The sequence below is a fragment of the Episyrphus balteatus genome, chromosome 2 (genome assembly GCF_945859705.1).
Source record: "Episyrphus balteatus chromosome 2, idEpiBalt1.1, whole genome shotgun sequence".
In the NCBI taxonomy this organism is placed as follows: Eukaryota; Metazoa; Arthropoda; class Insecta; order Diptera; family Syrphidae; genus Episyrphus; species Episyrphus balteatus.
In genome coordinates this window covers 23,151,346-23,177,585 of record NC_079135.1, presented here as the reverse complement: position 1 = coordinate 23,177,585, position 26,240 = coordinate 23,151,346, and the positions used below count along the sequence as shown (strand labels likewise).

The window sequence follows — 26,240 nt, the reverse complement described above, 5'->3', positions numbered from 1 at the left end:
GCAATAGATTTTAAAATAATTGAAACTCATTTGCAAATTTACAATCGATTTTAAACTAACTTTATGGTGAACTTGATATCCTGTGATACTTAGCATGGTAACTCGTGATATCTTCCGGTTAAACTTGCAATACTTGACGGGACAGACCAGAAACTTACATTGAAACTAATTATATTTACCAGAGCAACCTTTACTTACCAAGGCTACCGTGATACTAATCAAAGAAGAATGTGATACTTACCGGGGTAACCAGTTATTCTTACCAGAAGATTCTGTGACACCATGGAAACCTATGATACTTGACAGGGAAAGCCTTTGCTACTTACTAAAACTATCGTGATATCTTTCATAATAGCCTGTGATACTAACCGCGGTAACTTATGATACTTGCCAAATTAGCTCGGATGCTTACCGGGCAACTCGTGATAATTAGCAAGTCAACCCGTGATAGCATCCGAGAAAGCCCATGAAAATTACCGGGACAATCCGTCATACTTATGAGGCGACCTGGGATTCTTATTTAAGAAATCCATGAGCAACATGTGGTTCTAAACAGGGTAGGTTCTGATACTTATCGAGGAAATTCGTAATTTTTACCAGGATAATTATTATTGTGATAATAGGGAACTCATGATATTTACCAACACAGTACACAGCTTTTGATACTTACTGGGTTAAGCCATTATAATAAGTAAGTTAACCAGTCCTATGAATATGAACCGCGAGAGCCCATGATACTTACAGGGAAAACCAGTCAATTTTAATGAGGAGACCTATGATACATATCAGAGAAATCTGTGACAATTAACAGAAAAACCCATGACAGCTATCAGAACAACCTGTTATATTTACCAGGGTAGCATTATTGAAGCAACTCGTGATATTTACCCAGATATTTTTTAACCTATTATACTTATTGCGTTAACGAGTGATATTAATTAGGAGGGCCCGTGATATTATCAAGCAACCCTTTAATAATAACTGAGTTAAACTGTGATATTTACTAGAGAGGTCCATGATTATTACCAAATAATCTTATGATAACCAACTAAAACAACCTGTGATAGTCACCGGATAACAAAATATTTAGAATCTTGACAACAAAGCTCAACAAAAAAGTGTTTGTTTATGATATTGTGATTACCAAAACAACTTGTGATACTTTCTGGGTCGACTCGTGATATCAATTTGTCGGGAGAACCCGTGATATTCATCAAGCCAACCTTCGATACTTACTGGGGCAACCTGTGATATTTACCCGGAATAACTATGATACTTATTGGGTCAATGCGTGATATTTAGTGGGAGGATCCGAAATATTATCAAGTTAAAAGTATAATATTGATAATTACTGAAGTAACCTGTGATATTTACTATATAGGTCCATGATTATTACCAAAAAAAAAACCCATAATAACTACTTGAACAATCTGTTATACTTACCGGACAAAAAATATTTAGAAATTTGACAACAAATCTCTTTTATGATATTGTGCTGTGCAGTTTGTCTGGAACTTGAAATAATTGTCAGAATTTTCTAAAATATTCCATTAAACTTAATTGGGTAACCTTAACCTGTAATAATTATTTGAGAAATTTGTGATAATTACCAGAGAACTCCGTGGTAGTTATCAGAACAACCATGCTTACCTGTGATACTTATTACAGCTACTCGTTATTGTTACCAGCAAAAACTGTGATAATTTCCAAGGTAACTCATGATATTTACAGAACAACTTGTGGGTCAAAACGTTATTATATACCTGCTGAAGAACGTGTGATACAAAGTATTTTGTATGATATTCTGTTGTTTCCAATATTACTTTCGCTAAATTGCATTGCAATCTCTTTTTCTCTCATTTTCAAGTCTAGATGTCTGAGTTCTATTGTTATATATTTTAAACAAAGCCAGCTCTATAATAAATCAGACCACAAGAACAATGCCTCATATAGAAAAGTCAAAATTGAATAGAATATGCTTCCATCTGCAACAATTAATCTCCAAAATATCAAATCTTCCAACAAGAAACCTGTCTGTGTCTGTCTCTACTGCAAGGATGTTGTCTCTCTCGCTGACAAAGAGAGGTGCTAGGTACACATGATATATACCAGTACCACACCCGAAACAGTCAAAAATTTGAATAGTAATTCCGCACTCAACACGCTCAAATGATTGATGACACTTTGCCTGTCGGCAACAAAGACGACTTGCCACATTCCCCCAAAGTATCCCCGCATATAGTCACAACATCGACAAATAAACAAAAAATATATACTACAACCAGAGATATTCCTTTGCGTCTACAAAACATATCACACAAATATAAATCCTCATTGTTCTGGGATTTTAACTTGTCATGCAACAAAATGTTGCTGACTCATGCAACCTTTTGAAAGTTTTCGACTCTCGAAATAAACTTCATCCGTGGTGGTGTCGAGCCCTCTCGTGCAGTCTTAATATGAAACAATAGTCCTGTGCATTACTGAAATTTGTTTTTTTTTTTTGGGAAGGGAGGGGCTAGAGACGAGTAAGGTCCTTCTTGTTTAGTTGAGAAGTTAACTTTCGACTTTTTTTGTGGTTAAAAAGCCTGAACTTGAAGACACTCTAATGACAACATTATCTCCAGAACGCAAATCACCCTCATTCTATATAAAACATAGAGGGTGTTGATGTGCCCGAATGTGGGTTTATATTCAAGCCATATAATTTTATTTTGGGGTTCGGAATAGGGGGGGTCTTGAGGGGGACGATGATAAAATTTATGACTTGGAAACCCCGGCATTGGCTAGTAAAAAAGTTTCAATGTGGTATGGTCTGGCCGAAAATCGTTCTCGGGCAAAGAACCTAAAGTGAATTTGATTGTTCTTTTTAAATGGGTTTAATGCTGAATGGCTGAATAGAGAAATAAACGAGCAGTTTTTGTGTCAGTACGTTGCCATCACTTCTACTTTTCGAATTTTTAACCATACTCTTCACTATACTCACTAAAACTGTTAGTCAAACTGTCTCGTTCAGGAGTTCAGTTTTCATTTAATTTTCACCAAAAGAGTCATAAAAGTTTTTAATGAATGTTTTGATTGCACCAAGCTTATACGAGATAGGGTAGAATTTTGCATACGACGATGATGGGGGGGAGAGACGTGTGCAAAATGTAGATTGCAGATACAACATGAAATTGAGGAAATTAAATTCATTTGCAGTGCACCGGAAGATATTTAACGAAGTTTCTCATGAAAATATAGGATTTAGGGTAAAATATAAAGTTTTGTGAATTTTTTTACTACGCGAGACTCGTTCTCGTTGTCAAAGTTAGTGTTCGTCGTCGATGTGGGAGTTATCTAGTTGACATATATCTCTATATTGGCTTTTTCACACCTGATGTAGTTATAAATGTTATTATGTGTGATGTCGAGGTTTGTGTGTAGATATATATTTGAAAAGTAGGTCAAAAAGTTACAAAATTTTGCAACCATCATGAGTGAGGTATGATATAAATGAGGTAAATAGTTTTAGGGTGCAATTTATTAGGAAAGTTTAAAGTCAGCTTGTTAGGAGGAATATCTTCTCTGAAATCAAAACTGAGAATAGAAATAGATGGAAAGGGTATTTTTTTTTAGAAAGTCAAAAGTTGTATTTCAAAAGGCTTATGGAAAGTTTTGACTTTTAATTAACTGTTGTAGTTAAAACTCTACGAAAAGAGTTTTATTTACTGCAGTTAACTAAATCCAGTTCTAATACCAAAAGTTTCTTATTGCAACTGCTTTAGATACTCTCATCTGCTTTAAAGGGTGTATCATATTGACTTTAAGACTATGCGAATATGAGAAAATGGAACAGTCAAAGCAAACTGACGAGTTTCGAAAGACGAAATTGCCTTTTTGAAAACATTGTTTAATGAAAACAATAACCTCATCAAAAAATTTTGATTGAAGTCTATACCTATCTAAAAAAAATGGCCTCATAAGTCAACACATACCTATTTCAAATGATAAAAAACTTTAACCCTCTTGGGGCGCCATCTAGTGTGAAAAGAAAAATCTGAAAAAATTAGAGGATGTTTTTTTATTATTTAGAAATAGTTTTTCTTCTTAGGAAATTGATTCAAAAATAACGAACGGCCTAATTAATATCAAGGGGCACGGTAGTGCCCAGCCAAGTTTTCTAGCAACTTTGGCACTACACCCTTATTTACAGGAAACAACTCAGGCCATTTTCGACCCCCTTCTAACTTCCACACCAAATATGCCAAAAATTTCAAACTCGCTACGTTTGTTGAGCTGGCCGAACCCAAATTTCAGTTTCTTACGATGAGTAGTTTCTGAGATATAGGACTTCAAAAATCGCGAAAACCGTAACTGACTCATTGACTCACTGACAGATCATCAAAATTATGGAGAACTTCCTGCTATCGAAGAAACTTGAAATTTTACATGGTGATAGGACTTGTGGTGTATACAAAGGAAAAAATCGAAAATTTGAGATTTTCAATTCAGGGGGCGTGGTAACCGCCCATTTTCGCCGAATTTTCATCAATTATTATAGAGCACTTCTGACTACACTGGTCTGCAAAATTTAACTTTTTTTTTCTCCTTCAAATAATTTTTTGATATTATGAAAGATTAGATACTTTCCTAAATCTAAATCTGGTTTCAGAAAAATTCTATCAGGTACCATTTTTGTAAAAATGATTTTTGAAAAATGTGGTTATTTTCTAAAAAATCACCCTTCTAGATTCATTTGAACTTATATAAAATAAAAACTATTTGTCGCATTGAGCTCAAATTTGGAGGCCTTATTTTTCATAATATGACCTATTGATTAACACCAAATATGTTCTTTTACATTCATGTTTACTCATTTTTTAAAATACTGATTGGCAAAAAAAGCAGACATTTCGGAATCCTTCACTTTGTAGTAAATCCTACATGAACAAAAGCACCTTAATTAAGGAAAATGTAAAATATCAATGCTCATTATATTTAAAAAGTCAAATATGTATGTAAAGAAAACCAAAATAAAATACATTAAACAAAATTTTTACGTGTTTTGTAATTTTATATACTATTTTTCTATTTAGAAATATCTTATTTGTAATAAACCATTCTCCTAGAAACAATAGTACACTTTTCTTATAGTTTTTGATGTGCTGAGTTAGAATCGGAAGTCAGGATTTTAAGATATTCGCATTAAAGTATCACAAAATCAAGTTTTTTTTAGAAAAATCTCAAAAAAACTACTATATCTCAAAAACCAGAGCTGAACGAAATTTTTTGAGTTCGGATTCAAAATAAGCACACTAAAGTCCATTAGAAAAGTATACTTTTGTTCTAGGGAGAAAGATATATTAATTTTTATAGATCAGTTTCTTTACGGTAAGATATGCCAAACCTACTAAACTTACTTAAATTAAAATATCTCGGAGAAGAAAAGAGATATTGAGAAGATTGAAATTGAATTTGAAAGAAAAAAATAAGCTCTTTCATAAACCGTATCAATTTTAATTGAAAAAGATTACATTATGCCAAAATATTTCTTCGAAAACAGCAAAAAAATGGGGTTTTGAGATTTTCTAACGGGAATATCTAAAAAACGTGACGTGCTAGATCAATTGTGACTTCATATTCGGAATCAGCATACAAAAATCCTTTAGAAAAGTATAGTTTTATTTAAAGGAGGATTTCCTTGCAGATCAGTGCTATCGTAGAATCATGAAATTTAGTAGAATGGTAGAGCTGGTAGTTTATACAAAGGAAAAAATTTAAAATCTGAGAATTTCAGCTAGGGGGCGTAGTAACTGCCCATTTTCGCTTAATTTACATTAAATATTTTAGAGCACTTCTGATTATCGTAGAATCTTGAAACTTGGTAAAATGGTAGAACTGGTAATTTATACAAAGAAAAAAAATTTAAATTTGATAATTTTGGACAGGGGGCGTGGTAAACGCCGCTCTATTTGCGAAATAGTTCTCCAAATGACTAGCGCTTATCATGTGAGGTTGGATGTTTTCAAATTGTCTTTTGCATTTAAAGAATCTGTAATAAAATGTGAATAAAATGGGTTGGTGATGAATGACCAAAACCCATAATCCCAAAGAGAAAATCCCCAAAGCCAAAATCCCCAAGACAGACCTGGGTATAGACAAAATCTCGAGGAAAAAATCTCAAAAAAAAAAAAATCTCCGAGCGAAAATCCCAAAATTTCAGATCGCGCGCGCGATTTGATTGCTTGATACACAACTTGCGCATCTTCATTTTGGAAAGACCTATTTTTACTCATATTAAATTGTGAGCTGTGACAACTTGCCTCAAAAGATTATGCTTAGTTCAACTTGCTGTATCCTTCCAGTATATTAGAATCATTGTTAAGGCACACTAATGGTAGGTCAAACAACGAAGATTCAAGTCACGGTTGTTTAAATAATTTATTTTTTCTGTTCCGTTTTAAAAGAGGATCCTTTATGATTTTAAAATTGTCGTGTTTAGTTCTGATTTTACTTTGACTTACAGTGTTTTTTTTTTATCATTCTATTTTGTTTTTGCTAATTGGAGATTTTTGGGGATTTGGAGAAAATAGGAGAAAAAATTATTTATTGGAGATTTTGTCCATTGGATGGCTTTCCCCATGGAGATTTTGTCCATTGGGTTAAACATTTTTTGGAGATTTTATCCGATTGAGATTTTTTTTTGGAGATAGTGTAGGTTTCCCGAATAAAATATAACAAAAGTTATTGTACATTATTGTTTTATATTTCGAAAAGTGTGGGGCTTATGTCCCAGTTTAATAAAAAGTATTTGGGTCTTATGTTCCACTCAAGTGGGATATAATCCTGAAATGAAATGTCGGGCCACTCAAGTGGAACATAGGTCCCATAAATAAAAAGTGGGCGTTATGTCCTTACGCCACGTTTTTATCACTTCTTAAAACTAATCTAGGTTAATGAATAATTAAGAGACACATAAGAAAAAAAAAAAACTTTTTTGGAACCTATACCCCGATGGGATGGACATAAGTTCCAAATTTATGTTGGGGCCATTGTTCCTTAATAAATTTGGACCTTATATGCCTTATTTCTCTTGGCGTTATTTCACGACACCGTTAAAATTCATTGCGAAACTATATTAGTTGACAAGCTTCTTTGCTAGGTGTTTGCTGAATTTGCAACAAATCTACAAAATTTGATGAAATTCGTGAAAAGGCCTATAGATATTTCACATCTATTCAAAAAAAAATAAAAACTTGAAAAACGTGTCAACGACCAAACGAAACATCAAGAAATTGATTTATTTTCCCATTAGAATTAATGATATTAATTCGCCAAGTTTTTGTACATCAAAAGACCATTTCCACATGTCAAGTGAACATAATGTTGACAAAAAAAAATCACCATCAAGAGATTTTAACAGTACTTAATTCAATATACCTAATAAATTGAATGTATGTATGAACATTTAAGACCAAGTTTATCGATGTCTCTCCCAAATGACCACAGATTTGTCAACAATGATACTTATTTTTTCCTCTCTCTCTCTCTCTGTGGTGTACACGTTTTGTGTAGGTTTGGCACAAAAAAAAAAACGAAAGGAAGTATTTCGAACAATATTGTGGTCTATTTATGGATGCCCATTCAAGTCTTTTGCGAACGACAAACAACCTGACTGTAAATAACACAGCCAAAAAAAAAAAATACATCCTTATTCAATAAAAGGACCAAACAAAAAAATGCAACAACAAAAGCAAAAAAAAAAACGACAAAATCACTTTTATACCGCACACACGTCCCGTTTCCAACCACATTGAATGTCCGGAAATAATTTATGCAATTACCTCTGACAATCGTTACCGACAACATCCGAATTCCAGAGGAAATAAACGTCCCACTCCTCCTCTCAACCTATACAGATCTACCGGTAGAACAAAAAAAAGTATATCTCGACTCGACTCTCTCGTCGGCAGCCGATAAACTTTCAAACCGCACCATACATTTCGATTCGAGATAAATTGTTATTGCCCAGGACATTCGGGGTTCTATTGCTGAAATCCTTTTATTTATTGTTTCGGCAGTAAAACAAGTTAAACCAAAAAAACAGAGAATTATTGGCATAAATTACATCTACCACCAATAGATTATGTACTGAAAAAAAAGGGGTGCGGAAGACTTATGTCCCAAACTTAATCAGCAGGAGGTACAAAAGGTAGTATACCTTTACCGGTACAACACTTCTGCAAATGGAAAGGTCATTGTGTTGTTGATAACCCATCAACAGTCCTGAAACTGAATTATGCATTCGAAGGAGTATTTCTTTTATTCTCGAAATATATGGGAAATCAATGAATAGAGTCCAAATTTTATCTGCAAGCAAGTGTTAATGGTATAATTAAGTGCAGAAAAGGGAGTTGGCAATGGCAAGTAATTAATTTTGATCCAAACAGTTCTAAGTGGTAGTTAGCGATACAAAAGGAAGCCATTTGCAGTAAAATACAATATATAATCGTTATACCTTTGGTCCTTATCCAGTGGTGTCCTTTATCTCTCTCTGTTCAAAATTGACATAAAGGATGTAATATGTTTTGCGAGATTGGAGACATAATCATCCAAGTCGATTATTATGTTTGCGAGCTTCAATATTAACACTGCAGAAATCTTTGCAAAAGCTATTTTGTTTACTTAAAGCTTTTTAGAATGACAAATTATCAGGGTAGTAAAAAATAATTTTTGTTCTTTGAATGCATTTGTTTTCTATTACAAATAAAAAAAAAATATTCATTGCAAATAAAAAATTTTTCCATTATAACGAAATACCTATTACAAATGAAAAATATTTGCATTAAAAAAAAAAAAATTTCGTTGCAATATAAATATTTTGCATTAAAAAAAAATTATTGCAAATAAAAAATTCAATGCAAAATGTGTGCATTAAATTTTTTTTAATATTCGTCGAATTTTTTCCGATTTTGGCTATTTGACCATACGTAAGTTATTTCAACTAGGTACCTATAGGTAATATTCAATCTAATGTAAGCGAATGTTTAAAAAAAAATATTTAATGCACACATTTTGCATTGATTTTTTTTTTATTTGCGCAATAAAATTTTTTTGTGCAAAATATTTTTGTGTACCTATTTATTTATTTTCAATGCAGATATTTTTCAGTTGCAATAACATTTTTTTTAAACAAAATTTTTTTACTTGCAACAAATTTTTATTTTAACACATATTTTTTTCAGTTGAAATAAATATTTTTTTTAATGCAATTTTTTTTTTTTTTTGGTTGCAATTAATATTTTTTTTTAATTTCAAATGCATTTTTTATAATTGATTTTTTTACAACTAAAGAAACAGTTTTCACTTCCTAAATTAATTTTTAAAGTTTTATTGTAGTTTTTAAATTAGTTCCTCATATATCGATCATGTCTATTAGGCATCTACAAAAAGAGCTAGAATTTTTTTAACTCGATCAATTTTCATCAAAAAAAGCAAAAAAACATATAATTTTATGTTCTCACGCTATTGAATCAATTTTTTTTAGACAACCTATACAAAATTTTATATCATGTAAGAGCTTATAATTTCACCTTTCATATGCCGTTTCAATCTTATTTCTGCGATGCCTAGAAAAAAAGTTAGAATTTTTTAAAGCCAACCAAATCGCAATTCCAAACTGAGATTACGGTACTTCAAATACTGGTTGTTCATGGTCAACAGATCTCCACAGGTGTTTTGAGGTATTTCGCAAGTTTTTTAATTTAACATTGTGTAGCTTGTATTGAATGTACAGTTATGTGTGATATACCAAATGAAAGGTAACATCATCAGGATGCTTAATAAAGTTAAATCAAATTTGTATTTGCTTTAGATCAAAAGATAGAACCTGTTGAATAATAAAACTTTATTTTACCCTTATCTCAAAATTGTGAATACAAAATTGATTGAACTTTTGCAAAGATATAGTCCTGTCTATTATCTATTTACAGTATAAATTTCATTTATTTATCTGTTGAAGAAAAAAAGATAAAAATAAAAAAACGGTTAAAAAAGCTAAAAAAACTTGGAACAAAAAAAACTTGGGACAACAAAATTTATCTATTGATTTAAAAAAAAATTCAATTCTTTACATTGTCGCGTTTAGAAAATATACAAATTTTTTGAAATTTTGTTTTACCCCTATTTACCCTATTAAAAGATAGAAGATGGAAGATTTTTGTATCTCTAATAGTTTATTTTTAATTTTGAATTGAAATTTTTGCCGCACTGTGAAAGTGCTAGAGTGGAACGGGAGAAAATGGCGTCACTTTTTTGTGGTGGCTGCCATGGTTCATCGATTTATAAGACGTTATCACGTCAAAAACAAAACACTTTCTGGATTTACATTTTTATATTTTTTTTTTTTTTTTCAAAACTATAACCATACACGGAGAAAACAGACCACATAAAATTAAGCGGATCGCATCTTAATTTAAGCGGATTTCTGCATATTTTTTTGCTAAGATGACTTTCACCTTAAATTAATGTGACAAGTCACATTATTTTCTTGAATGCTCAAATTAAAAAAAAAAAAAATAACTGGCTGCCACCGGGGATCGTACCTACGACTATTGGGTTACTAGGCCAGTGCCTTACCACTGTGATATCTCACTGTTGCAAATGAGTATGATAAACTGCAAGTAAAGCTAAGGTGTGACTATAATTTTAATATTTTTATTTTCGGTCGGTTTTTTAAAGATGAACATTCACATTAAAATAAAATGAAGTTCACATTAAATTTAACTGAGTTTAAGTGGAATCACCTTATTTTAAGGTGGTTAAATTTAATGTGCGCATTATCTTATTTTAAGGTGACACTTTTTTCTCCGTGTATAAAAAAAAACTTTTAGCAAAAAAAAAATTGTGAATTTTAGTCCCCTTTTTGATAAAAAAAAATTAAAAGTATGATTATTGACTTATTTTTTGTACTAATCCCATAACTAGACATTATTATCTTTCAAATAAACCATCGAAACCTAAAAAATTATTTAATGGAATATTTTTTACGAATTTTTAAATATTATGTTACATGAGAATTTTACATTTTCTTTTTAATTAATATTCTTTTTATCATTTATGAAATGTCAATTCAAGCAGACGGTTATCAATGACATGTCCTTATTCTTAGGAAAAAATATTGTAAGAAAAAAAATAAATAAAAAGAAAAAAAGAAGAAAAAAATAAAGAATTAGATAATCTACCTAAACACGTTTTGATCGTTCATAAGATCGAAAACATGGTCCATAAATGTCTCCTTGGTCCTTAATCACATTGTTTCGCTCAAACTATCAATCTTTTTGGTGCTCATTTAAAATTCTTAAATAAAATCCTTAGCACTTAATTTGCTTTAAGACATCATTCCACAAGGCACATAAGCTCCTAAGGCGAACCTCATTCTTTTGCACCCACTCAACCATTCCGGAAGGAAGATGGTGGTTGGTCTATACCTGCTAGAGTGCTTACATATTTTAAACTTCTTTACTATTCTTCTAGGTTTTGTGGTGCTCTTTTAATTTTATTTTTTTGGTTTCTTGCAGTCTTTTCGTTGTTCATACACCTAGCTTTAAAAAAAAGTCCTCGTTTAAAATTTAAGATTTTCATTCTCTTCGTTCATTGTTTCGGTTTCATTTTGGAAAACTTATATAACCTTTTCTTTTTTTTTGTGTAATCTATATTTTTAGAGCTCTATACAATTCTTTTGGTAGCTTCTCACCACTCCCACACACACACAACACAACAACACGCAAATGCATCACCGAAGAAAATATTTCAATGCAGTGCAGATGAAATTTATCCACGAATTATTCCCTAGAGCTATGTGTGCAGAACTCTGGTAAAAGGTAGGAGATTTTGTCCAACACAAGACTACTTGTTTTAACCCCACCATCACCATCATCTCTAACTCTTTTAGAAAGCTTATAATAGTAGAACAAAAGTCGACCAAGACTAGGTAGAGGTATAAGGAAGAACTAAGAAAAATCGTATCCCGTTGAGCAGAGGAAACCATTCGGAGGAAAACCGGAAATTCCTTAACGCTGCCCTGAACAACAATAAAAACCGGTACACATAGAACCAAAAAAAAAAAAAATCAAGTCTTCCCTGTGATTTTCTTTGTTTTGTTTTTTTTTTTTTGGGTTTGGTTTTTGAAAAAGCTATACCTTTAGGTCTTATCCTCATGGTTTTTAGCTTCAATTGCCAAAGTCGTTCATATTCCAAAACCTTTTCCTGACGAAGATGTGGAAAAGAGAGAGACTTTCTTTCCTTTCTCTTTCTTCTTTGGTTAAATAAATGATCTTCAAGGTCTATAGAGGTGGAGATGATTTTCCATTCTTTTTAAAAAATATAGAAAATAAGAAAAAACATCAAACAATGGTCATCGTCGTCGTGTTTGAGTACACGGACTCAGAGAAGTCATCCTCTCGCTCGTAGTCGTCATCAAGAACCATTTGTTGAAACTCTTAATTAAAAAGGACAATGCATACCTATACACAAATTGAAAAATTCTTTTGTTATAGTCCAGTCCGGGGATCCTTCAAAAAAATCTTTTCTTTTATAAATTTCACAAAAAAATTAGAGGCAAAAAAAAAAAACTTAAAAGAAAGTAAAATCAAGAAAGAAAACGAAAAGAAAATATTGTGTACGCGACCAAAAGTTTTTCATATACTTTTACTTACCTACGACGTTTAATTTATTTCACTTGTTTTTATTTTGGTGCAATAAAAAAGAAGAGTCTCTTGAGAATGAAAAAAATTTACTCCAGTTGTGGTCTTGGGAGGTGTTTGGGGCTTTTCTTGCATTTAACTTTAACTTGCAATTTCGCTATCGTAACTAATCCCAAAACGCATTTTCCCTCGAGTTGGAAAAATTTGAAAAAAGTTATTCAAATTTAACAAAACGTACAGATTTGAAGCAGTATATGGCATCGAAATTCCAAAAACCCATACTTTCCGAAAATCTAAAATTCTGAAAATCCAAAATCCCAAAGTAGGTACCTACAAAATTCCGAAATTCCAAAAAAAAAAACGCAAAAACCCAAAATCCCGAAAGGCTTAAACTATATAAAATGTCAAATTTGGATACAAAAAATTATTTTTCTAGATTCCTTTTCGGGACTTTTTTTTTGGGTTTCTGGGGTTTTTGAATTTTCAAGACTTGATATTTGAGATTTTAGCTTTGATTTTGGTAATAATCAGCAATCTATCCCCCAAGAAATTATGACAAGCTTATTATAATCGAACTTGGAATTATAAGGGCCTTGGGAATCGAAATGTCCATTTTCGAAAAATTGATTTTTTTCAAAATGAAAAAAAAAAAAAACAGTTTTTCTTAAAAATACAAAAAGGCATTAAACATTAGAAAAGTTGGGAGGTCACGTAAATAATGATTTGCGAAAAAGAACTTTTTTATAAAAAGATAGATCTTGTCAAAAAACTTGTACTTTATCAAAGTCGTTTTTGCAAAAAAAAACTACATTGAAATATCTCTACCGAATTTTAAGAAAATCCGGTAACCCGTTCAGTCAGTGGAAATGCGTGCAGATGAATTCAAAGATACACAAATTTACGGGCTGTAAAACGGGAACCACAATAAATTTTCCGACTTCGGATTGGAAATCAGCAAAAAAAAAGTTTTATTTTGTTGAACAGTAGGTATTATCACTGAAGCCAACCAACAAAAAACTTGAATTCGTTAGATTACAACTGAAACAGTTTTGAACGTACAAGAAAACTTAATATACCAAAATGTATAAGAGTTGTACTAAAAATAATTTGAGAACCTTTTCGCCCTGATGAACCTAAATCGCAAAAAAAAAATGTAAAACTCACGATCATCTCAGAAAATTTTACATAATTTTCGTCAATAAATTTTTATACAATTATTTTTTTTATAAAATTATAAAATACGTTTTCTACGTACTCTACCAGGAGCCGAGAAAATCAAAAATTTTTTTTAAAATGGCGTCCAAACCACACATTTTTAGGATAAAGAAAATATTTTTTTAATATTCGTCTCAATGTGCCTCATTTGAATTATGAAATATCAAATATCAAAAAAATAAAAAGTGGTCATAAAAAAGTGTCGTTATAAGAGTGAAAATAAATGTTTTTGGAATTATGAATACAATATTCGAATTCTTTGGAAAATTCTACATCAATTTCATATATGACTCTATAAAATAGTGAGACCGAAAAAAGTTCTAGCGACATGAAAAAGTGTAAACCAAATTCGCAAAAAAGAGGTGTGTCTACAGAGGGTTAAAAATAAAAAAAAACTACTCCAACCCTGTATTTCAAAGATGAAGAAGCCATCGAACTTACCAACTTGCGCTGGGTACTCCACTACTTGTCACAGCCGAATGCGAATCTTTCATGTTTGAGATGAAAAGATTTTTTTCTTTGCTGTCTACAGGTGAGTGGTTTTGTGTTTGTGTGTACGTAGTGTGGGAGTGTATGTTACCAAGTTAACATCCTTCAGCTTCCTTTGATTACGTACTTGTCATTTCCCTTTGCCGTACTCCTCCGCCATCATTATCATCATCATTACCTTCTCGTGTCGTATCGTCGTCGTCAGCAATATGACGAAAGTGAGCTGCGGAATTTCATTCTCCAGGTGATGCAGTTGAATGAAAAACATTTCTTTATACCTACCTTCAATAGAAAATAAAGAGAAGTTCGTCTTATTTGTTTTTTTTTTTTTTTTTTTGTTTCTTCTGTTGTCCTGTTGAAGTTATAAAACTTTCTTTTTATATTTTATTTTTCACTTTTCTCTAAAAAAAAAAATTGTTCAAAGGACATTATCGAAAGAATTTGTAACTTTTTAATTAGTACAAATTAAAAAGGGAATCCTTGGAGGAGAAAGAAGCACTTTGGGATTAACGATTCCAAATTGAAGATTATTATACTTCGTATTCTTTTGAGGAGCCAGCTGCATTCAAGCGAATAAATTGAACAGACGAATGCGGGGGAAAAACCATTTATATATATAAGTTGGAAAATATTTATGTGATGTGTTTGGTGTATGTCTGGTGTCTGAAGGATACGTGATTATATTGGATTGGAATCCTTGTTTTGTCACTCAAGTATTGAAGTGTATTTATGATTGTGCTTTGTGCATTTTGTGTGCCAACAATATGTTGATATAAATTTTTTTATACAAGAGTGGGTGATAAATTTTGTTTTCTTCAATAAAACTTTTTGTTTTCTGCTGGGATACAGTCAATCCCACTTAGATTTACTTAAAAAAGACCGCCATTTTTTGGAAGGTTCTACTTTTAATATATTTTTCGACTCAGATAATTCAGTTTTATGTCGCTTATCGAATTCGATTTTTCACCAATTCATGGAGTTTTTAAATGTTCTTAAGAAAAGTCTAAATAAAAAATAAACTTGGAAAATTGGGTTGAAGCTAAGTAGGTTTTACTGTTAATAAGAAAAAAACAACTTAAGAAATGACAATATTAGTAAATTCCCGTGTGTACATTGTACTACATATATATGTCTGTCTGTCGAGGAATGTATTGTTTATAGAAGAGAAAGAGAATGTCGATGAGAAGTTAGAAGAGTACCTATCATTGTTGTTTGCCAAGTCTGAAAAGAATAAAAATCGAAAAATCGAATGTAGCCGGGATAAATTAGCTAATGACTTTTGTACAATTTATATTCAAGTGCGAGGGATAACTTCAAATACATAGTATTTTGAAAACTGCAACGTCCACCTGCAAATAAGTACATTTTAAAGAACAGGAGAAATTAATTAAAAAGAAAATTGAACAAATCTTGATACAAAAAAAAATGTTACGCATACGCCATAGTGAACTTTTTTTAGTTTTATAAGATTTGTTATGGCTGACAAAGTAATGAAGTCCATTTGTTATGGATAATATTTACTCAAGATTAAGTACCAATTAAATCATAGAATTTATGTACAATGACAAAAAAAAAAAAACTGGATTTGGGGAAGGTAAACTGAAATTTAGTCTTCAAAAAAAGAACAATTTCAAAAGAAAAAGTTTTTTTTTAAACTTCATTCATTTATTTCAAAATGTAAATTTTAATGTTCTGTGGGCTAAGGGTTTTTTTGCTAGCGAAAGGTCGTTCAAAAACTGCATAGAAGGATAACATTTCATTATAAAAGTTGTATTTTCTCGTGAGAGCAGTCGAAAACAAAAGGAAATAATTTAGTAAAAAAAAATTGAAAAATCAGTTCGGCAAAGCCAACATTTCATGTTTATTATGTCTCAATTGGAACTCACTTAAAATTTCATAAAATTTAAAAATTCCAAAACTATCACAAAAAAAAAAAATTACAAAAATGAACACCCAAGTGGAAGATTGTTTTTTAGTGCTTTACAGTTGTCGGCATCGGTTCCTAAATTTGGTGTTTCTGAAAATTCAGTTAGGTATGTTGAACTTCAGGGAAAGGAAAGTGATTTCATCAATTAATTTATCTATTTTCTTAAAAATGGCATTCCAATTTTTTTTTTTTAACAACTCTAAGAATTTTCAAAATTATATTTCAAAAAATTAAATTTTACAATAAATCGTTTTGTGCTTAAATTTTTTTTAACCCAGTCGTCCAATTTTTTTTCTGTGAAGAAGAAACAGAATTTTATTTGCAATTTTATTTTAACAAATATTGTAAAACTACCTACGTGAAATCATTTTATTTTAATGTGAATTTCCATTTAAAATTAAGTGTAAGGAATTTAAACACAATACAGCAAGATAGAATTTACTAATATTACTTTGGTTTCAGGTAGGATCCTCTAAAAAAAGATTTCCAGAACTTTAATAATACATATCTAAACAAAAATTTAACCTGAAAATCGTTTTTTCTTCAAACTCCTAAAGCGTAAATTATATAGTTCATCATTCGATAATAATGAAACTAATCATTAAGGGCCAAATTTGATAGAATTGATGAGAAATCTTTTCATTTCTCGTTTAGTTATCTTGAAAAGAAAAGTTCACTTTAAATTTAACAGATTTTAAACGGGTTCCATTTATTTTAATAAGAAATCTTTTTGTTTCTAGTAGATAGGTTTTAAAGTGGGCATCATCTTATTTTAAAATGCTTTTTCTTCATTTATGGATTATCATGCAATTTATGGAAGCTTCTTCAGCCAGTTTCAATTTATTCGAAAAAAAAAACAAAAACCATATGCTTTTCTGTAAGTACAGTACACAGCCCATCTAATACCAGTCCAGTATATTGTAATCCAAAAAGTAATTGGACTTCATGGGTCATCATATTTCGAATTTCTAAAAATGATGTCCCCAATATTTGTATACAAAAAAACCTTTCGTTAGGGAAAATTCCTTTCTTAAAAATAAGCAAAATGATACGTCATAATCCTACAAAATATCCGATACACTTGAATATTACGTATATGTATGAAAAAATATCTTGTATTGAGTTGTCACATTTTCCAATAATAAATATATCAAATCCTCTCGTTGTCCTACATATGAGCAAAAAATAAAAAAAAAATGACAAATCTATCTCATTCTCAAAAGCTGATGTTTGTAACCTAAGTCCACCCTTGCACTCATCTTGTTTTTTTCTATACTTTATTCTATGAGAGCTTCTACAATTTGCAATAAGTAGCATCACAGAGGGAATCAAAATGAAAAAAAAAAAAAAAAAAACTGACGGAAGTACAATCTACTACCAGCAGCAACATCAATTCGATTCGTTTTATTTTTTTTTTTTTCACCCACTCCTTTACTATAGTCATCAATCCCACATCACCCTATCAACCAAAGTCGATAAGAGGATTTTCGATTTCTATTGAAATAACAAAGATATTATTTTGATGATATCCTTCAAATCCGAGGACATGATGCGAACACACACATGTGAACATGATTGTACACTCCACATAAGAGAAGAAGACAACTTCTCCTTCACATCACTAGCAGGCAGGCAGGCAGAGCCATCAATGCAAAAAAGATGGATACATCTTTGAAGTCTCTCAAGAATATTAAACTTCGGTATGCGAAGAGAAAAAGGATCACTCTAATGTTGGCATAGAATTTGTTTTCTTTTTGTGCTTTCTTTAAAAGAAAAAGATCCCTGAACAAAATGTTTCAGAGTTCTTCTTATTTTTATTACATTGTAACAAGGATAAACTTAAACTTTCATTTTTTTTTGTATTATATTTTTTTTTTGTTTGTGTACATAATGTGTTCTTGAGGATTTATGATTTTTTTTTTTTTTTTTTTTGATTTATGTTAGGGATTTTTTTTTGTTGGTTTCAATTCACAAAAAAAAATACATAAATAAATTCGCCAAAGATAGAAATTCGATTGTTATTTCATTTTAATATCGTGCTCTATTGCCAACAAAAATGTGACAGAAACATTATTGGTTATGGGATCACAATCATACTATTGTGAGTGTTTCTTTGGCTATATGTTATATGGCTATATGTTATACCGATTCGAAAAAAGTAATGAGGGATAAATGTACTTTAGTATAAGAAATTTAAGAAGGGTTATTAAAAACATAAAAAAAAATGGCGCCCGGGCAGTGAAGTTTCAACATTTTTAAAGACCTTAGAAGTCATAAATCGACTTTGAACTTATGTGAAGAATATTGGGAAGAGAAAGAAGAGGAGAGAAATAATGCCGAGCCCACCGAGGAAAGCCCCTCCGTTTACACAAGCCTCTTTTTTTTAATGAACAAGTAAATATTAAAAATAGTTAAAAACTAAATTATAAGTTTATAAGACCTCGTGAATTAATAAGCGAAAGTTAAGAATTAACAAAACGCAACGGCAGGTTAAATCATGAATGCCCATAATTTGTTACTTTTATCTTTTTCCACTGTTTGACTTGTAATATATCACTGAAATACATTATAAATGTACTCTTCTATAAAGAAAAATAAAAAAATTGCATAAAAATAAAAAACAAAAAAATACTTTTCTCCCCACTGTTTCACTCGAATTGATTCCTTTCCTTTTTCCCCACTGTGTCACCTAGCTCAGATTACTTCAGAAATTGATTTTTGACGATTGTAATCAAAATACCATTATGTTTACAACCATATCTAAAACTTCTTATTTTAACACCAAATTCTGAAACACCCTGTAAAGTTTTTTTTTTTGTGGCGATATCTTTATTTGTTTAGAAGATATTAATTTTGCAAGCAAAAAAGTCAAAACGGGCCACTGTGCGACCTCAGTCGTGCATTTTATTTTTTATACAATTTTATTCAAAATACTCAGCAGGCCGTTTAAAAACTAGGCATTCACATTACTAATTTAAAATCACAATAAAACGACACCGATGAAAAAACGTAACGTAAAATGTTCAACGTTGATTCAAAGTTGAAAGGACTTTCAAAAAAAATTTATTTTGAATTAAAGTAGAAACAGCTTTGAAAAGTATAAGAAAGTTTGTCAGACTAATTTTCTACAGAAAAATCTAAAATGGAAAAATTGGTTTTTACATGCCGTTTTTGTAGTATCATCAGACTCATAAGTCATAAATGATGTTAAATTAATTTCTGTAATTGTGTTTACTTCTCCGTGAAATCTATTGGAAATCCTATTAAGACACATTCAATATTAAGAATGCTGAGTAATCTAACTTGACGATGTCTTAATTATTATTTAAGACCCCCATAATTAATCCACATTGTGAAAAACAAAAATATAAAAATTTGTAATTTCCAAAGAAATTAATTGCTCAAACTCAGTTTGGTCAAAACAAAAATAAAATTTACTTCTCTTCAATAAATTCAAAAAGTGATATCAACATTGGACCATTATACAAAAACTCCAAATTCCAATATGCTTGCCATTTCGTATCCTCGCACTCTCTTTCCCAGCATGATGAAAAAGGACGAGAGAAAAATGATTGTTTTGCTTCAGCAATTAGTGGCATTATTGCCATCCGGTCTATCGCTTTCCATCGACGCCATTAAAATAAATGACCTCCTTGTTCCTCTTTGTATATTCCCACAAAACAATTAAATCTGATGATAGTATCTTTGAAATTCCTTTCGACCTACGCGACTTTGACTATAGAAGGATCTACGACTATGACAAGAACGCTTAGTGGGGGTTCACAAGTTAATTTGATTTTTATTCGTTTGTTTTCGCTGGCTGGTCCTTGGTGTGTATATCTTCTTCTTCGGGGTTCTTCGCCTATCCATCTATTCCAATCCCCGAGGGCAATTTAATATCTTAAATAAAAATCAAGACCCATATCCTGGACGATGTTCTATGTGTATAAAGCTGGAGTATCGTGCGATTGGGCTTTATTGCTGTTGCGTGTTGTTGTCGGTAGAGGGCCTGGAGGTAATGGTGGTAGCAAGGGAGGCGGCCGCCATGTATCCGGCAATCACAAGAATTGTGTCAATATCAATAAAATTCGATTACAATCGATGTCGAAGTACACCGCCACGCAGCCGATAAATCCATTTTACCAGTCCCGGTCTTCCGGATAAAGATTTTCTTTTTAAAAAAATCACAAGTGTGTGTATCCTTATGCCAAGGACGCACCAGAAATTCGCTTTTGTCTACATTCCATTCATCGCGTTTGCGAGTCCTTATTCTGGAATACATATCTCTAAAAAGTCCTTGTTCTCCTTACCGATGCCAACGCCATTGCCATCTCCATCTCCGTCGTCGTCATAGTCACGGACTATTACTTTGTTAAATTTTCGCTCTTCTTTCTTCTATTTTTTTTTTCATGGTTCATCTTTGCCAGTTTTATGGCAAAACCATTTCCTTTCTATTCATTGGCTTTTAAAGCACAGGAGCTGGCCCGAATGATGAGTTCTTGATTCTATTCTTTGCTTTTTTTTTCTGTTCAGTTTCAGTCCACACAAAAAAAAAGGATAGAAAACGACGACAATGCCTGAGAAAGGTTTTTGTTTTCCGGTGGGTGGTGCGGTGGTGGGCGTATTACATGTATACGCCTTTATACTGTTCATTTCTATGCCATCCTCATTCGTCCTTTTATGTTAAAATCTTCAAGGCAGTGTGTAAAGAGAAAGAACGAGGGATGGGTGGGTTGGAGCTGAGAATGAACATCAATTGGATTGATGGGACCATTGTCAGGCTTCTTTGCTTGAAATCCAAAAGAATGAAAACACATACAAGAAGAAAAAAAAACAGAGGACAATGGAAGAAGACTGCTGTGCGTTGCGTGAGATTTGCCATGAATTGAATTAGGGCAATCCTCACTAATTCACAGCTAATTTTTGTAATGGAAAAGTTTATTTACATTTACAGCTGATTGATGTTTGAGGGACAGAGAGACTTTGGGGAAGTTTTGGGTCGAGTGAGTGGTTTTTTTTTTCTTTTCAATTTGAGGCTCTTTTTAGAAATGGATAGCATAGGATCTTTTCTATCTTTAGCCCCACAGGCTTTGTAATATTTAATTTTGCAATTTACCAAGGAAATACGTTTTACTTAATATTAGGTTGTAAATTATGAAAAAGTTGTCTTACGAAAATAAATCTTTGTCTGGAAATTCAAGAAAAACTTTATGAATCTTTTCTTTAAGCGAGTTATACTTCTCACTCACTGAAACTCACTTTAAGCAAAAACTTTTTTTCGTACTCGTGTGAACATATCTTTAAAAATGTAATAGGTTCACACCATAAAAATTCCATATAATCTATCGCTGGGTTAGTTAGGCCGTGTGCGAATTGCGTTAAAATGTTGGTTAAATTCTACCACGATTAAACTTTGACGTTTGGTTAAAAAAGGGATCAAATTTTTTTTTTTTTTGGTGTGCGAATTGGGTTAAAATGTGTTAAATGGGACTTTTTTTTGAACTACTTTGATTAAAATTCCCTCATGGTAAAACAAAATTACCCTCAAAAATGGTTTTTCTTATGTTCAATTAATTATTTTTTATAACAAAACCCAGCTGAAAATATATTAAGTTAAATATTCTAGTATAAATATATAAGAAATTCTCAATTTCACATCCTTTTTTTAATTTGTATCGATAATTTTCCACTTCTTTACGATCAAAAAGACAATTTTTATTCAGTCTCCGAACACTAATTCATAGTTCATCAGCTGCCAAAAAAAAAAAAAAATATAAAAAATAAAAAACAAACAACCAATTCGTACATTTTCAATTTTTCAAGATGAATAATAATTTGAGGAAGTACTTTGTATTAATTAATAGCATTAATACTTTTACATTTCTTACAAAATCAACGCATTATATAACAAAAATAATTCCAAATCTCTCTTGATCTTTCTATCATGAGAAACGTCATATTTTAACCACTAGTGTCAAATTTTACCCTGCTCCGCAGCTGGGTAAATTTTAACCCATTTTATTCACCACGCTAGTGTCAAAATTTAACCAAACGTCAAATTTTAACCAACATTTTAACGCAATTCGCACACGGCCTTAATATAAGTAAATGTCATTTTGACATTTGTCAAATTTGACATATGCCAAAAAGTAAGGCCGTGTGTGAATTGCGTTAAAATTTGAGTTAAAATTTTGACCACGATTAAAATTTGATGGGATCAAATTTAGTTAATTGTTGTACGAATTGCAATGAAAAGGATTTCTTTAACAAATTTTCTGCGTTATTTTTCTTGATTGTTCATCTCTTTTTTCATTCATTACAAACGTCAAATTTTTAACCCATTTAAACTCCTCCACAGCTCTATAAATTTTTACTCATTTTATTCACCACACTAGTGTCAAAATCTAACGAAAGGTCAAATTTTATCCAACACTTTAAAGCAATTCACACACGGCCTTATTTTTCACACTGATAGAAATGTCTTAGATAAAGTAGGTATAACTTCAAAAAGTTATCGGATGCAAAAGGACATTCCAAAAAAAAAAAATTAAACTTATTCAACAAATTTTGAACTTTTTGTATTAAAGTACCTACATATTTATTGAAACATTTAAACACAACTTTAAAGTTATTTACAAAATATTAAATTCAAAGCACAAACTAAATATTTTTTTTAACTGTCAGCAATCTTCATATGCTCAAGAATCCAATCCAAAAATGCTGTAATTCTCGTAAAGACAGCAGGAAATCCTTTCGAACAACCATGTTCACTACCAAATGACGTTATTCCAACCAAATAAATACTGTCATCCACTGCCTGATAAACTAATGGCCCACCAGAATCCCCTTTACAAGTTCCCTTCAATTCACTGCCATCAATGCAGATATTCTTCAATGTAATCAAACCCTCATCATAGGCCTTGTCGCATTTCTCTTGACTGATAATTGTGACATCTACGTAACGTAACACTTCCGAGATACTTGTCATGTTATCAAGTATTTTTCCCCATCCTGCTGCAGTGACATATTGGCCTTCAAGAAATTGTTGATCCATGTAACTTGAAGCCAAATGTATCAACTGAATGTCATCTGTCAAATTGACATTTACAGGTAAATGAATTAGTGCAAGGTCATTTTCCGTTGTAATGGTGCTGAATGCTTCATGAATTATGATGTCTTTGGGTAGAATGTCAATCATATTACCATGAGGTTTGAGGCTTTTTCGTTTATGAACTCCAAATTTAACTTGAACACCAATTATGTTACTTTAAAGAAAAAAAAACAAAAAAGTTTTGTTTGTTTACACAATTAGAATTTTTATCCTCACCCATAAACACAATGAGCAGCTGTCAAAACGTAATTCGGTGCTATCAATGATCCTCCACACCAAAATGCTCCATTTGTTTGATTTGCTTTTATTATACTCAAACCGACAAGATATGGAAAACTATGTTCTGGAGCAAGTAATCCTCCAATTATTCGACTATCGCCAAATGGTGAAGCAGAAATAAAGCTTATAAGCTGAACAAAAAAAACGGTCAAAGTAAGTAAAGACGTCATATTGACAACTGATCAATGATCGGTGTGAATCTTCAACTTTTATACGTTAAGTTTGTCCGATTTGAAAGCTGATAAGTTATCAGGGGGAAATTCTGGATCAATTTTTCTTTTATTTTTGAAGTGGATGGCTTTAATCTATATCCAGTCATATCCAGATGAATTGTGTTAGGCGTGTTTAAGTTAGTCTGAGAGTCTATTTGAAATCTGGAAAACTACGCAGTTAATGGTCATTAAAACTGGTTCATCTTATCTATCTATTTATCAAAGGATTCTATTCTAGAAACTAGGTCATTATTGTGTATTTTTGATTTAAAAAAAAAATGCGTGTTTATTGGATTTTATCATTTTAAGGTATGTACCTACTTTAACAAGAAAGTAGGTACATATTGATGCATTTTATGTTTACCAAGAACTTGCAGAAAATACAGCATTGTTTCTATGGATTTTATAAATAAAGCTAAGCAAAGAGGGTATAGGCATATGTCTTAAATTTTGATAGACACTAATTAGTTTTTTTCTTCTTTCTCTTAATAGTTTTATTTTTAACACTTTTATAGGCACCGCCAGGATAGCCCAAGATTTTTTTTCGCTAGCCAACCCTTAGTTCTAAAATTCTAACAGAATTGTTTTTTTTACCCCAAAAATCATACGAAATAGTTTTTTTTTCATTGTGGTTCGTTTGCCAAACGTTAGCCCAGGATAGTCCAACTTTGAAACAGAAACCGAAAAAATTATGATTTTTTATTCCTGTAAGAAAATCTTTAGTTTAAAAAAGTGTTTCGTTTGCCCAAGGTTAGGCCAACTTATATTTTCGCTATCCTACCCTTAGTTTAAAAATTAAGCATTATTTTGTATTCACCTCAAAAAAAAAAAGTACGCGTACACCACAGTGACTATTTCAATTTTTAATTTAGAAAAACTGGTGTGGGCACTGCGCCTCAAATGTTTTTTATTTGACTTAGTTCTTTTTTGACTTAATGTAGACCATATAACATTCCTGTTAAGAAGCTTAGTTTGATTTTTTGTATTATTCCACAAAATACAAATACTTTTTCAAGTGTAAAAATCATTGATTTTTATGGTTCGCCATATGAGCACCTAGAAAAGCTACATGCTTAGAATAATCTATCCAAACTTTTTTCAGAAGTAACAACAAATATAAAATGGTGTGTGGAGCGATTTCTTTTTCAGTACATTAATAGTACTTTTTTAGTACTTTCTAATGGTAATTCCAACAAATTCCATTACTCTTCGTTCAAAAATTAGGACAAAAAAAATTGTTTTCAAATTACAAATCTCTTAAAAATCAAAATTTGTTTTTTTTTCAGTGTAAACATTGTCCTATTGTCATCATTTTTGAACTAAGAGTGGGCTAACGAAAAAAAATGATGTAATTTGTTAGAATTACCATGGTTAATTGAGAAAAAAAAAATGTAAAAAGGAAAATTTTTACAGTGGAAAAAACATTAAAGCGGCATTAAAGCGTCACATAACCGCTTTAATGTTTTCAAAGTCAATTAAGTTGAAGGTCGGTAATGAAGTGTCTATTTTTACACCTAGACCTAATTGCACAGTCGAGTAAGTATGGCATATTCTAAAGTTCCAGAAGTTGCAAACCTAAGGCCAGTGTGCTGTGAAGTGTCACAGTCAACACTACTTGAGCTTAGGGATGAGAAGGCAGTTATCATGGTTGTGTGGAAAGTTTCACTTAAATTTACAATAACGGTCACTCAAGTATTCCATTCACTCGGCTGTGAAAATGGCCCCTTTCCTAAGGCTTCCTGCCAAAACAAAAACGTTTTCGGCAGCGTTCACCACACTACAACGATTATTTTTAAACAATTTATAAATGGAACCGAAAACTCTTAAGTTATGATCGCTACCCTTCAAGCAAGAAAACGGAGTTCAGAAAAGACACTCCGATCTCCGACCGAGAAAAACGGGGTTGCACTCACACACTTGCAACTTTTTGTGTATGAACACAAAGTCGAAGGAGAAATCGTGGTGAAAAAACCAATACATATAAAATCGGCGATTATAATTTCCATACTAATTTGAGCCGCCTTCGGACCCGTTTCTGAGCCGAAGTTGGACACAGCTCCGCCTGAGGCGGAGCGGATTCGGACCGAGGTCGGACTTGTTTGCTTGAAGGGTAGCTCCGAAAAAAGTAGCAAAAGTTAACTTATGAACCTCTTAAGTTATACCTCAAATGTTTAGAGAATACAGGCTGAAATGTCACCATGGCGGATTTCGCACTACCTTACCATCCCTAAGCTAAGGGTTTTTACTGTGAAACTGTCCCTTACATTTTTATAGGAGTCTTACATGAGTAAAAGAGCAGGTTAATACAACTCAACCACACA

The 26,240-nt window shown here is 31.7% G+C and overlaps 1 protein-coding gene across 1 annotated transcript in view; it reads right to left on the bottom strand.

Moving 5' to 3' along the window:
* Positions 1-22,975: 22,975 nt before the first annotated feature.
* LOC129908415 (transmembrane protease serine 9-like) overlaps positions 22,976-26,240 on the bottom strand; it is a 32,634-nt gene continuing 29,369 nt past the window's right edge. Inside the window, exons 7-8 of the mRNA XM_055984874.1 lie at positions 23,645-23,885; positions 22,976-23,582 (exon numbers count right to left, since the gene is read on the bottom strand). Of these exons, the coding sequence (XP_055840849.1) occupies positions 22,991-23,582; positions 23,645-23,885 (833 nt within the window). The 3' untranslated portion in view covers positions 22,976-22,990. The remainder of the gene's footprint in view (positions 23,583-23,644; positions 23,886-26,240) is intronic.